The sequence below is a fragment of the Gopherus evgoodei genome, chromosome 2 (genome assembly GCF_007399415.2).
Source record: "Gopherus evgoodei ecotype Sinaloan lineage chromosome 2, rGopEvg1_v1.p, whole genome shotgun sequence".
NCBI classification, from domain to species: domain Eukaryota; kingdom Metazoa; phylum Chordata; order Testudines; family Testudinidae; genus Gopherus; species Gopherus evgoodei.
This window is the reverse complement of record NC_044323.1, coordinates 150267829-150282225: the sequence shown is the minus strand read 5'-3', so window position 1 is coordinate 150282225 and position 14397 is coordinate 150267829. Positions and strand designations below refer to the sequence as shown.

Below are 14397 nucleotides of genomic sequence, written 5' to 3'. Positions count from 1 at the left end.
GGCTCCTGCAGAGAGAGAATAGCCAGCTAGTGGCTGTGCAGCCTATACCATCACTACAGCAGAGGGAGCACCTGGCCACAGCTAATACCCTCTGCTCAGCATAGGAAAAGGAAACATTGAGCAAGGGCAACAGGACAAACCTTGTTGTGAAACATCCTGTATAGGGGAATGTCAGTCATACCATGCTGGGCCCTGTATTCCAAAGATAGGGGGGGCAGAGTAGGCTGGAACTTTGCTACATCACGCTGGCTTAGATTTTTGTCTGAAAAGAGCAAACAACATAGAAGTCACTCAATCTATCTAGATCAAATGTCCAAACGCACCAGCTGAGTTCGAGTGCATCAGTTTTTGACTTGAGACACCACACCCAAAAAAAATCAGTGAACACTTTCAAAGATGTGGCTGCTATTGGGAGAGGATGATGAGCTTGGGCAGTCAAATCTCAAACCATGTGTACTTGTGGTTTTCATTCAAGCAAGATTGGAAGTCTTGGTGTTATTACAACAATTGCTATGCTTAGACCACTAAGCAGTCTCTCAAACTAGGGGTCGGGATTCCTCAGGGGTCATGAGGTTATTACATGGGCGGGTTGTGAGCTGTTAACCTCCACCCCAAACCCTGTTTGCCTCCAGCATTTATAATGGTGTTAAATATATTTAAAAGTGTTTTTAATTTATAAGGGGGGGGTTGCACTCAGCTTGCTGTGCAAAAGGGGTCACCAGTACAAAAGTTTGAAAACCACTGTTCTATAGTTTTGTTATCGAAATATCTGATCTGCCTAGCTGAGAGCCAATTAACAGCCTGACAGGGATAAGGAAAAAATGCTTTATTTTGCAGAAAAAGGAGAGCCTGTATCTTGGTACAAAAGACTGTTTTACACAAATTTTACAAACCTTCTATACACATTTAGACAAAGACCCTTGCGTGTTAATACTTGATTGGTAAGTGTAAAACTGCCGGATTCGAGGAATGTCAATGTTTTGCTTTAGGGTTATTTGTACAGGCTCCGTCTGGAGGGTTCCAAGGTCTGTTTTGGAAGTGCCCCACAGGGAGGCATGTACCTCTTGTCTGAGTTGTTCAGGCAGAATCGGGTCCTCGGCAGCCTGGGTTAATGTGGCACTTAGCTAGGGGAGCTGATTCTGAGGCAATCAAAGAATGATTTTATTATTTGTAAAGAAAATCTGAGCACATAATTTACACAGCAAGTCTTTGCCCAAAAGATTAACTGGGCTGTCAGGAGCCAGCAAAAATGCATGGGAGGCTGAGACACCAGAAATTTCTACAGCAGCCTCCTGCAATACAGGACACTTAAATGGCTTTTTGCCTATACCCATTACTGGAATGCTTTTATTTGTAAGGTTTTTTTCTTTTGGCTTAGCAGTAACAGTGGGAAGGGCAGCCCCAGAGTCCAAAAGACAAGAATAAATGGTTCCTCCCAAAGTTAAACGGACCTGGGGGTCAGTAGAGGAACAAACATAAGTGGTAAAGTCATTCGAATAGGTAACATGTGAACCCCCGGGTCGCCGTCATTCCTTATTATTGACAGCGTCTGTTCTGTCCACAGCCATCTGATATTTAGGTCGGGGCTGTAGTCGGGTGCGTCGGTTTGGGCACTCTCTTTTCCAGTGACCAAGTTGCTTACAGAATGACATATTTTATTAGCATGGCTTGGGCCCCCCCCTTATCCACTTTCGGTTGCCACCTGAGGGGTTCCCCCCTTCCACCTTGTTTTTTACTTCCCACGTTTACAAGGGCTGCTAGCATTTTTACTTGCTTGGTCTCTTGAACTTTATTTCTTGTGTGATACACCCAGGTGGCTATGCTTACCAGTTCTTCCAGAGATTTTCCCTTAGCCCCCTCGAGCTGCTGCAATCGCTTCTTAATATTCGGAGCTGACTGTGAGATAAAAATAAGCCTGACCGTGGACTGTGTGTCCGCAGCCTTGGGGTCTATATTAGTAAAAGTACAAAATGCTTTACAATGTCTCTCATAAAAGTCAGAGGGGTGTTTTTCTTTCCCTTGCACAGTATTATGGACTTTAGACCAATTTAGAGGGGTTTTTTTTTGCTTGTTTTATACTTGTTAAAATATGGGTTAGGAATTTCTTTAAGTTTGCCTGCTGGGCTGAATCATTCGGGTTCCATTGAGTAGGATTAGTAAGAGCTATAATATCGCGTCCATCACCGGCAGCCTCCGCAGCCTCCCTGGCCCCCCTTAGGACCCGCTCCTTCTCCTCCATGCGCAGTAGGCAATCTAAAAGTTGGCCCACGTCCTGCCAATCAGGATTATGAGATTGAAAAATGGCACGGAATCGCCTGTGAATGACATCCGGGTCGTCTCTAAGCCGAGGCGTAGTGTTTTGCCAGTTCATAAGATCTGCAGTAGTAAAAGGGACATGGACATAACAGTCTATCACATTCCCATCCGTTGTGGGGATTGGGATGGTCCGAAGGGGTGCCTGAATATTAACTGCTTTTTTCCGATAGACAGCTCCCTGTCTCGTACGAGACGGACTAAAGACAGTGGTCAGAGAAGAAGTGTCCCCACCACCTGTTGCTCCACTAGTTAGCTCACTGGCTTGAATCGTGGCTTCCTCAATTTTTATGGGTGGGACCTGTCCTGATACACCTGCTGTCCCAGGCTTTGTAGAGGAGGATACCGAATCCGCCACAGGCAATGGTACTACTTCCGAAGGTGGCCGCGGTCTGGGGCAATACATGGGGGAAATATTCTCCCAACAATCAGCTTTGTGAGGGGCAGAGGCTTTCGGGAATAGAGGGGCCTGAATATGCACCTTCTTTAAGCGACGATGAGCCTCATCGTCCCACAAAAACCAATAATCCATTTGACCTGGCGCTTGATCCTCCAATATCAGGCGCAAAGGGGTTAAATGAGTCGGAATATCAAAGGAGCCAAACTCGGGCCATGCAGTTCCCTGGACTGGCCAATTCTTGGTGCAAAATTGTAAAAAGCGCTTCCTTGTCATCCCTTTTTGAACACCGGGTAGGGGCCATTTACTTAACAAATAATTTAAAGGACTATTCTTAGAGGGTTTATCCAGAGACCCACCCATCTGTCTGCTGACACTCAAACAGAAAAGAGAATTACACAGAGAGCAGAAGGAATTACAGTCTAATTCAGGTTTTTCTACTTTTATTACACTGACCGGTACAGGGGACGGGACAGAAGGATCTCAATACAACCTCAGAGCGTCCTCGCACGCATGGCTTCCACTCCAAGGAATTACGAACGAGAAGTTCAGTTCCGCCCACACTCCTAACGCCCAAATGTATACAGAGCAGAAAAACAACAGTAACCGGTTAAACAGAACAGAACCAGAACCAGATAACCAGATAAGAGGCCTGCCTCTAACCAGAACCAGATAGTATTTCCTTATCCTATTAGGGCTCACCTTATCGGATCACGAACCCCAGGAGCGCGGAGAAGTGAGGAAGAGGGGTTAAGCACCCCAGTGGCGCCGCTCCTAGTTCGCCGTAGCCATCTGGAGTCCAATGTCCGAGCTAGGAGAGTCCCATCTGGGTCGCCAGAAACTGGTACCAAAATATCGGGTCTGTCTAGCTGAGAGCCAATTAACAGCCTGACAGGGATAAGGAAAAATGCTTTATTCTGCAGAAAAAGGAGAGCCTGTACCTTGGTACAAAAGACTCTGTCTTACACAAATTTCACAAACCTTTTATACACATTCAGACAAAGACCCTTGCGCGTTAATACTTGATTGGTAAGTGCAAAATGTTATGTTTCCCTTATTTGGGGGGTCAGCCAGCTTTCACAGTTTTATACCTATAGCTGTAGGAATAAATCACTCATACACACTGTTGGAGAGCAATTTAGCAGCACCTTTGTCAGGCTTCACCCTGGGAAGAAAAACAGCTGTTGCCTACCTCGCTTTCAGATTGAATTACCCCTACTGACTCACCCAGTTTTGCTAAATTGGTGAAACACCCCTAGGCCATGACTGATCCAAAGGGGCAGGCATCTCAGTGGCGGGCTGATGCAGACATGGGACCGGCCTCCCCGCGGCCTGAGTGAACGGAAACCAGAGGCCCCCACTGGCGAGATGGGCGGCGGGAGGTTACACCTCTAATGCCCCATCCCCCACTCACCTTGTCCTCCATCCCGCTCCCCTCCCCCGGCAGCCAACTTCTTCGCCCCGCCCCGCCCCCCTCCTTGCCCCGGGAAGGGGCGGGGCAGCGCTCTCCTCTCGCGAGATGCTGCGCAGCCCCGCCCGGCCCGGCTCTCGCGGAGGGGAGTCAGTTGAACGCTCGCTCTCGCTGCGCAGATCAGGGCCGGACGCAGTCAGCGGCGCCTCCCCTCCCCCCGCCGGGACCCCCCCTCCCCCTGCCGCGGGCCGAAGATGAGCTTCCTCTTGTGAGTGGCCGGGGCCCCGGGGTGGGAGCCCGCCTCGGGGCGGGGGGACCTGTAAAGAGGTTCGGGGGAGGAGAACGGGGGGCGGGATCTGTAGCCCGTGGGGTGGGGTGGGGAGGTGGGATTGGTGGCCCATGGCATGAGAGGGAGGCACGGGGGGGGGGCTGTTGGTGGCTCTCGGCCTGTGGGGGAGGGAATCCGTGAGCTGCAGGGGGTGGGGGGCTTGCAGACCCTGGGTGTGGAGCAGGTGCCATGTGTGAGTAGGGAGGGGCGAGAGGAGGGTTGCAGAATCCAGCCCCAAACCCGGGTGGAAGGAACCGGGCTGTGACCTTTGGCACCGGGTAGGTGTCCTCCACAATCCGGGTTTGACCAGGCTGCTCTAGGGGAGATGCTGGTGCAGACCCTGGTCATGAGAGGGACCTCTGAAGCTTAGTTCATGAGCCTCTCCCGCATGAGCTAAAAGCCAGCTGGCTGTTAGCTAAGGCTGTAGAGCAAACTCATTCATCACTAAGTGGTGTCAGTGTCACTTGATGGACACCACCACCACCACACTGTGTGTGGGTAACACTGCCATGGTTTGAAAACTTGATGTGCTCAAGGCAGAGGCCTCTGTCATGTGCAACATGAACTGCTCTGAGTCCAGAATCTGCACAGTTAGCATCTTGCTATTGACTCAGGCTGTACCAGGCAGCCAGTACCACATGCATATGAGCCAAATGAGCTTGATTTACCAATGTATTGCTGGTAATACCAAAGCATGTGCACCAAACTAGTGTGTTTATTTCCACCAAAGGGTTAATGGTAAAACTTCAGGCCTGATTTTTCTGTCACTTGCACTGGTGTAAATCACTGGTGTAATCAAGAGAAAAATTATCCCCCTGTTCATGGTCAACAAAGGCAAGTGGCTATTGCTGTTTAAGAATATCTGGATTCACTACTTTACATTCTGATAACCTGATTTTTCTGGCTACTTGTGTACATGGCCCCCTAAGTTGCCACGTATTATTATTACTGCTACTTGTTTGTATTGTAATGGCCCTGCTCAGGATCTGGACTCCATTGTGATAGGCGCTATTTCTCAGAAGAACCTGGTTTTATAATTAAATACAAATATTGTTTTTCTTTGTGTTCTTTCTGCTCACAAATAGTCTGATTCTGCAACTCTTACTCTTATGTGCACAAATAGATTCATTGATTTCAATGGGAATGTTCTCATAAGTACTATTCAATATGAGACAGCTCCCAGTATCCAGCCCAAAAGTGTAATTGGCTGGTAGTCTGGATCATCCTATGTATGTCCAGGAAAATATAGGTTTTAACAACGAATTACTGCCATTTCTGCCGAACAGCACACTGGTCTTTTGAAGATGATGTTCATAATTGTTTAAAAATAGGTTGGAAAGTAGGGGTAACTGTGCTGGTAGCTAGGGTGATCACTATAGCCTTTAATCCTAGGTAAAGGATTCCTGTATGATTATTGTGGTCTTTTTTTGCAGTATGGTCTGTAACAACACTTGTAATTTTTGCATATACTCAATGAGGTGTGGTTCTGTAAATAATTATAGAAAATAGTTATTTGGGTTTATCTCTCAATCAGCAAATCTGTCATGCTGGTGAACATTATATCACATGAAACAGTTGCTATTAGAGGAAGACTGGCTAAAATGGGTCAGGACTCTTAGATTCTAATTCTGACTTTGACCACTGATTTGATATCTGACCTTGGACATGCATTAACCTATCTGTTCCTCAGTTTCCCTATTTGTAAAATGGGAAGGATATTTACCTGCCTCACAAGGTGCTGTGAGATTAAATTGTTGGTAACGGACTCTGGACTCCTTAGCTGAAAGGTACTATAAAAGTAAAAGAAAAAAAATGCTATACAAAATATTCAGTCACACTTTAAACACATTGCCAATGAGTTTACTGATGTAAATAATTGCATGGGGCAACATCCTATAATCCTCACTCACATGAGTAGTCTGACTGAACTATTTTCATGTCTAAGGACTACATTCTTAAGCATTTCATGGTCAGGCCCCAAACTTGAAATGAAATCTAATTGGTTAAATATCGACTGCATTCTGTTCAGTGTTTCTTGCAGTAATTCATGTCATGCGGTGGTATGGTATGGTCTTGTCATGAAAACTTCTCAGCCCAGGCACAAAGTCTGCTCACCCTGCTGTTTTACCAGAAAGGTAATAATAAAAAAACATAACGTCACTTGCCAGGAGCAAGCAGAATTCAGCAAGGCTAGTATGGTACACAGATAAATGTTCCGTTAGATGTTTAATAAAATATGAGAATATATAGTCATTGGAATTAAAAGTTCCAGTTTGAAATGTAGAAATACTATTGACAACATAATTGAAAATCCTTTCTGTTCTATCAGTGGCAGTCGGTCCTCTAAAACATTCAAACCCAAGAAGAATATTCCTGAAGGCTCCCATCAGTACGAGCTTTTGAAACATGCAGAAGCAACCTTGGGAAGTGGTAACCTTAGACAAGCAGTTATGTTGCCAGAAGGAGAGGACCTCAATGAATGGATTGCAGTTAACAGTAAGTCCTTAGAAAAAATAATTGGCCTGCATACTTGAGAAAACTGTGTGTGTATTTTAAAGCATCTTTTCACACTTACAAATATTGAATTGGATACTCCATTTTTAGATTTATCTACGGTCAGTGGGATTTTATCTTTATCTACAGTCAGTGGCATCGTATCTTTTGTACATAATATGAACACCGGGTCAAGTTTGATAATTAAAAACTATTACTAAATGTGGATTGATTTTTATTTAATTGCAGTTTAAATAAGCTTGTTGTTCAACTACAATAAAACTCCTATCTTGACTAATTCACTGGCAACACGAGTTTCAATTCCTAGCTGGACAACAATGAAACAATGTAAACTAGATTTCCCCTTTTTAAAAGGGTTTCCAGGTATAGCCTAATCTATACTAATATATTCTAAGAAACTTAAGTGGCTGTTCTCAAACTATGTAAAACAAGAAAATGATATGCAGGCTACCTTTGATCTGGAAGTGTCGGTCTTAAATTGTAAGGAACACATTGTAATGCCCTTGTTTTACTAATGGAGTAATAATCAATGCAAGGATTGGGGTGTGTTTTGTTTTGTTTTGTTTTTTAAGAAAAAGATTACTGATCCTGAAAATGTTTGCACTGGTCTTCAAACTAAAGACTTTGAAAGTCATTTTGGCATGATTTTAGTGTGTATTATTTTACCACTACACTTACAGATTGATGCTGATGCCCTGTATTGTTTGGAAGCTGGGGAGTCTGTTTTCAGATGTTAAGACATTGGTTTTCAACACTCTTAAGGTTTTGAGCTTGGCAGCCACTACATGGCTTTCCCAAAAGATTGAATACAACCAAGAGAAATTGCACACTAGACTTAAATATTTTAGTGAAATAGTATTATGGTGTTCTACTAAAAAAAAAAATATATCAGATCAAAATGGCTAGAAGATAGAAATCTTCACTCTGAGAAGGTTGTTACTGGCAGTGTGGTGCAATACAGAATGAAAAGCACTTTTCTCTCTAAATGATGTGTTGTGTTCACACTAGTGATGATAGTATTTCCATCTGACCAGATAATCCACCAGAGAAGATAACATCAATATTTTGATTCCATGTACATTTAAAGTTGATGTGTTGTCTTTGCAGCTGTGGATTTCTTCAATCAGATCAATATGTTATATGGGACCATAACAGAATTCTGCACGGAAGCAAGCTGTCCAGTGATGTCTGCTGGACCAAGGTAGGAAACTCATTGCAGTATACCAGCCATAATGTATAAACAGGGATAGGTCACAAATATAAATAAATATGCAACATTAATGGGAAAAGAACAGATAATCATTTGGTGTTTTATAGTCTTACTGTCATACTCCCATGAATTATTTCCTATCCCCTCACATACAGCACTGCAAAATTGACGGGGTGCATTTTGGGGAACTTTGCATTCCTGTGAGCTATCAGGTACTGGCGCTGTCAGAGGCAGAATGAGGGGAGGGATAGCTCAGTGGATTGAGCATTGGCCTGCTAGACCCAGCATTGTGAGTTCAATCCTTGAGGGGGCCACTTAGGGATCTGGGGCGAAAATCTGTCTGGGGATTGGTCCGGCTTTGAGCAGAGGGTTGGACTAGATGACCTCCTGAGGTCCCTTCCAGCCCTGATATTCTATGATTCTATGAATGTTGGACTGAGATATCATTGGTCCAATCTGGTGTCTTTAATACTGTATACTTACACAGGAGTGAAGGATGGGTCACAACATTATCTCTATTGGTCTGAAGATCACATAGATTCCTGTCATATTAATGGTCCAAATGTATTGATTCACGGAAACCTTTTTTCCAAGAAAACATTTTGTTTTAAAGCACCTCAGTTAAGTTACATAACTGCATATTATTTTATTGATCAAGAATCTTTTTTTAGATTATTCACGTGTGTGAAGAATTTACTCAGACCACTTATGCTGATTTTCAAAACTAAAAAATAATTTTCACTTCATTAACACCCATCCACCCACAGTATCTAGGCTCTGTACATAGGGGTAGAAAAAGTCATGAATTCTTTTCTGTAACTTCACTCAGCAAAGATGGATGGCTGGAAATAGGAGAAGCTGATTATACTGGTTCAAAACAGGAAGGAGAGCCTCACAGGAACTCCAGGCTTCTTTCAGAAGAATACAAAACATCTATGAGAAACTCAGCTATATAATAGACTACTTGCTTTGTTGTCACAAACATTAATAGATTGAGCCCAATGCTGAATATCTTATCAAAGCCCTTTGCTTTATTTGGACTTTTGTAGTAACATGCTCCATATTTTTTTTTTTTTTTAAATGTGGTGTAGGTTGTGTTCTCCATGCCAAGTATACAGAGTGTTCTGAATTCTTGCAGCTGTAAAGGACTCCTATTTTGTAATTTCACACGTCACACAAACTTTCCATGCACTTATAAAGCATTGCAGTTTTTAGCAGCACAAGATCAGATGTGTTATCTACTGGGGCAACCTAATAGTGCCAGTTGTCTGTGGAAAGGGTCTAGTCATCTCAAAGGAAGGCTCATATATATCTTGTAGTGGGAAGGGCTATGCTCATGTGGCAAAGTGTTGGAGGCAGTAGGTCTGATGTCTTGGGGATGGAGGGAAGTACATGGTGGGTTTGGATGTACATGGGAGTTGTCTCATACTCAGATGTCTAATATGGCAGGTAGCACATGTAAAGCGTCTCTTTCAGGGCAGAAAGAAACACAAGTTTCACTACAGTTTTTTTTCTTCCAGCAGTTTCAGTAGATTAGAGCATAGTGGCATATGCCACAGCTAGGTATTCTGATTGTGGCATTTCTTCCTGAGGTGTAGATTTTTGTTTACTATAGTCAGCAAAAACTAATGAAAGTTTACATCTATGACTCAGTAAAAAGGAGTCCGGCTGACATGCAGTATCCATTATGTTCAATGTAAAACCCTGTCCTATGATTTTATTTTGTTAGTTAACCGGTAGTATCTAGGCTTGAAAGTTTTAGGTTAGAAAGTTCCTGTTTCTATATTTGGTGTGATTTCCTTTCAGCACTTCCTGTTTGAACTGGAACATTTGATGTCTGCTTTTAGTTTGTGACGGTTGGGGTTTGTTAGCAAGAAAGAAACTTCATTTGAGTAAAGTATGCAGTTCTTCCAAGTTTGCTGTGTGACACTGCAGGACTCCAATTGCTTTCTTGGAGACCTATTGTCTATTCCTACAGAAAAGTTTGGGTGGTCCTTTGAAATTACGTAGATCACAAAACCCTGTGCATCCGCCTTAGACTTAAGATTGCAGATGTACTTTTGCAGATGTACAGTCTTGCTGATGTCTTCAGAGCTTGAATTGCTTTTGCTCTCCTTACTGGAAGCCAATGGAGGGGCATATGGTTCATGCTTAGCAAAAGGATGTTAGCAGCAGTAGGTACTGCATATAATTCCTCAATCTAGTTTCCTTAGTGTTCCCGGAAAACAATTTTTAAAATTGGACTACTTTTAAAAATTTAAAAGTTGCCTGCTTTAACTTTTTAAAGGAACTTTTCTTTTTTTAAAAAAAATATATATATAGGTCACTTTCCTCAGGATCAAAATTATTAAATTTCACTCATTACAAAATAACTGACGATCTGAATTAAAACCCTTCTGTGTGGTAGCACCAAAGGCCCCAGTGTAGATTTGGACTTTTGTGTGAGGCACTGTACAAAGACAGATAAAGGAACAGTCCCTGCTCTAATGAGCTTACACTCAAAGGCTCTGATTCCTCAAACAATTAGCCATGTGTTCAACTTTAAGCATTAGTCGTCCTGTTGACTTCAAGCAGTTCTAGAGGTCTGCTGTATGATGTTTGGTGCAGGATCAGGGCCTGAAAGTTTTAAGTAACATTAACAAATGATCCTAAAGCATCTGGTAAAAAAAATCAATTTTCCTGCATATGCTTTTCCTGAATAGTAGTCCACTTGACTTTAATGGAATTTGTCATACTTTATACTTGCATGTATAAAGGTTTCCGTATTCAGCCCTAGGTATATTGTAATAAGACTTAAAAAATAAATATTCCATCATAAATGTTTATAGAATACCAGTTCCCTTGCGAATCGTATAGGTCCTTGCAAGCCTTCAAGTGAGCCAAATTCTCACTGTAGTCTATGGGATTCCCAAGCACAAAGAGCTTGTACAATCAGACTCCAAATAGATGTTTTTGTAATACTGGCTAAATCCTAATGAGCTATACTCATGACTCTGTTTTTTCCTTCCATCTCTAGCATTTAACATTTGTGGTCAGATTCTGCTTGGTAACTGCAGGATAACATGCCAAACTTACAACTTCTTTCCTTCTCCTACAACCAGTAATCATATATTTGGTTTGGTCAGCTCATCTTCTTGCTCTGGCTCAGCTTGCTGGCTCCTGCTTGCTACCAAATCTGGTCAGAGCTGAGCTTTCTTCATTCTCATGGATGCCCGTTTAATGAGGAATATTGTACATATAATATAGTGTCTTCTAATTGTGATTTTTATGTGTATCTTTAGTTCCTCCCCAAATGCCTTTTTGACTAAAATTTTCATCTTTTTTCCAGTCCGAAATGATTTTATTGCATGTAATTTGGGGTTGGGTAGAAGGAATGGTAAAAGGGAACTTGGAATACAATCAGCTAGGCTGAGCATGAGAACATTGATGAAAACTACAATTAAGGCATTTTTCAAATGTGCTTTTTTAGCATGTTGGAATAACTCGAATGGTTTTGGTTTAAAATTTAGCACATCTCTCAGCCACAGAAAAGATTCACTCTTCATTTTGCCAAGTTTTGGAAGAATGTAAGAAATAAAGAAGCTTGTATAAATAGCACATGCATAGTATTTTCCTTCCCGATTTAAGGGCACACATAGCGCAGTTATGAGTACACACCATTTTTGGATACTCACATAGAGACTTTGATCCTCTGGACCCTCCTGCAGCCTGGCAGCTGTGCGTACTGAACCAGTCCTTCTGGTTGTCTTCTTCCCTTCCCTCCTACCAGTGGCAGGCCAGATTCAGAGTTGGTGATGTGAGTTTATTGATAATGTTTGTGATCATTGACTTACACCCATTCCTTCTGCCCATTCAGCATGTATTAGGAAAAGCAACCAACAGAATGTTTGTTTTATATTAGACAATCTTACACATTCCCCTCCTAGCTTCTCAGTGCATAAATCCCACCAACATAACTTTTCTTTATCTCTGAATTTTGCCTAGTATTAGAGGGGACCTGGAAGGTGGGACATGTCACTTCAAATTTTAAGCTTCCTGTGCTATGGGTTATTCATCACAGAATGCAGTGTGTCCAGAGTGCACACTTTGAAATGAAAAGCACTATGGCTCATTAGAAAGACTGCCAGGACAGCTGGGTCTCAGTGCCTCTAATTTCACACTTCGTGCACTGCCTGCTGCACAGTGTACTCTGAAGTACACTCCCACAGAGCGTAGGAAACATAAGTTGCATGAACACTGTAATAAATTCACTAGCACTTTTATTTAATTTTATTACAAAATTAAGCTTGTTCTGTGGCATGGTTAAGAGTTTAAAATGTCAGAAACAAGGCGCATAAGAACATAAAAATGGTCACATTGAGTCAGACCAATGGTCCATCTAGCCAAGTATCCTGTCTCTGACAGTGGGCAGGGCCAGGTGCTTCACAAAGAATAGGGCAGTTTTGAATGATCCATTCCTTGTCCATCCAATCCCAGCTTCTAGCAGTTGGAGGCTTAGAGACATGTGGAGCTTGGGGTTGCATTCCTGACCAACTTGGCTAATAACTGTTGATGGACTTATCGTCCATAAACTCATCTAATCTTTTTTGAAATCAATTATGCTGTTGTCCTTCACAGTGTCCCATCGTAACAAGTTCCACAGATTGTACATTTTGCGAAGAAGTAATTCCTTACATTTGTGTTAAATCTGCTGCCTATTCATTTCATTGGGTGACTCTTGGTTTTTGTGTTATGTGACAGAGTAAATAAGATTTCCCTATTCACTTCCTTGACACCACTCATTATTTTGTAAATCCCAATCCTTTCTATTTTCCTCGCTAGGATTCAACTTCCAATTTTTAAATGGCCTCTAATTGCCTCTTTTACTCTGTTGTTTAGCTTAGCCATAGTGGCATTTTTTTGGTCCTCTTACTGTTTTCTTTTATTTGAGTATACATTTAGTTTGAGCCTCTTTTATGGTATTTTTAAATAATCTCCATGCAGTTTGCAGGCATTTCCCCCTTGTGACGGCTCCTTTTAATTAGCTTCCTCATTTTTGTGTAGTTCCCCTTTTTGAAGTTAAATGCTGCTGTGGTGGGTTTCTCTTGGCCTCTTTCTCCCCTCAATGATCTTAAATGTAATTACATTAAAGATCAAAGATATAGGGCCAGATCCTCATCTGACATAAATTTGATGTAGCTTCATTGACTTTACTTTCCCAATAGATTATAAAGAAAACCATCTTTATTGCATTGCAGTGGCTTCTGGCCCAGACCCTTCACTCCAGGGCAAGTAGGACAAGGGAGAGTCAATTCACTTAAACTTTGGAAGGGGAAAATGGGACCTCTCTAGTACATCTCCTCTTGGCTGCTCAAGGAGCATTATTAATTGGCTCTAAAGGGAGCTGTGGTCAGCTCTCCTCAGTTATACAATCGCCATGTTGTACACTTTGTGGAAAGAATAGGAAGTGGAGACTCTAAACCATAAGGAAAAGAGACTAACACAGTTGTGTGTAAAACTGACATGGAATCTGGTTTAAGCCGGAACCTGAAATTCCAATTTCCTGGTTGGGTTCTGATCAAGCCCCTTTTTAAATCATTCTTCAGCTAAAAAAATGTGTTTGCAGTGCCATTGTTTAACAAGTAAAACAGGGAGAGCCTATTTCTAATAAAGAAGTGTCTGGAAAAGTGCTCCTTTTAAAAATTGTTTCTCTTTGGTTAAAGAAACCTTGTGTTTTTCCACAGGTATGAATACCACTGGGCAGATGGTACCAATATAAAAAAACCAATTAAATGTTCAGCTCCAAAGTACATTGATTATTTGATGACATGGGTTCAGGACCAGCTGGATGATGAAACCCTCTTTCCTTCAAAGATTGGTAAGTGAAATCATGACATTCATGCACTAGGCAGGGTAATACTGTGGTCATGAGGGCTGTAAAAGTACTTAGCTGCATTAGAGAGAAGCTATAGTGGCAGTTACTCGTTGTTGGAGTATTTCCCTTGTTATATCCTATTTTTAACTGGATAATACTGGTATAAAAATTCATCTAGTCTGAAGTTTGGAATCCAGGCTTTCTCTTCTCAAATCATGTCATCCAGTCCTTCCTGTGTGGATATGTACCATGGGTAGAGCTGCAGATTTGTCACAGCTTTTTTAAAAAAAATCAGAGTAGTTACGGTACATTTAGTAAAAGTTGGGTTTTGTAACAAATGAGGAGGTGGGGTGGAGAGGTACAGGCGCTG

The 14397-nt window shown here is 42.2% G+C and overlaps 1 protein-coding gene and 1 long non-coding RNA gene across 3 annotated transcripts in view; one reads left to right on the top strand and one right to left on the bottom strand.

Moving 5' to 3' along the window:
• Positions 1 to 899: 899 nt before the first annotated feature.
• LOC115646277 lies at positions 900 to 4057 on the bottom strand. Of its 2 annotated transcripts, none has more exons than XR_003998982.1 (3): positions 3938 to 4057; positions 3413 to 3598; positions 900 to 2376 (listed from the first exon to the last, which is right to left on the bottom strand). It is a non-coding gene; the product is annotated as an uncharacterized LOC115646277 (long non-coding RNA). The 2 variants fall into 2 exon arrangements; XR_003998983.1 differs by lacking the exon at positions 900 to 2376 and adding an exon at positions 3238 to 3276.
• A 195-nt stretch (positions 4058 to 4252) lies between these two features.
• The window catches only part of MOB1A (MOB kinase activator 1A), a 19901-nt gene continuing 9756 nt past the window's right edge, over positions 4253 to 14397 (top strand). Inside the window, exons 1-4 of the mRNA XM_030551926.1 lie at positions 4253 to 4389; positions 6779 to 6945; positions 8071 to 8164; positions 13897 to 14030. Coding sequence (XP_030407786.1) covers positions 4376 to 4389; positions 6779 to 6945; positions 8071 to 8164; positions 13897 to 14030 — 409 coding nt within the window. The 5' untranslated portion in view covers positions 4253 to 4375. The remainder of the gene's footprint in view (positions 4390 to 6778; positions 6946 to 8070; positions 8165 to 13896; positions 14031 to 14397) is intronic.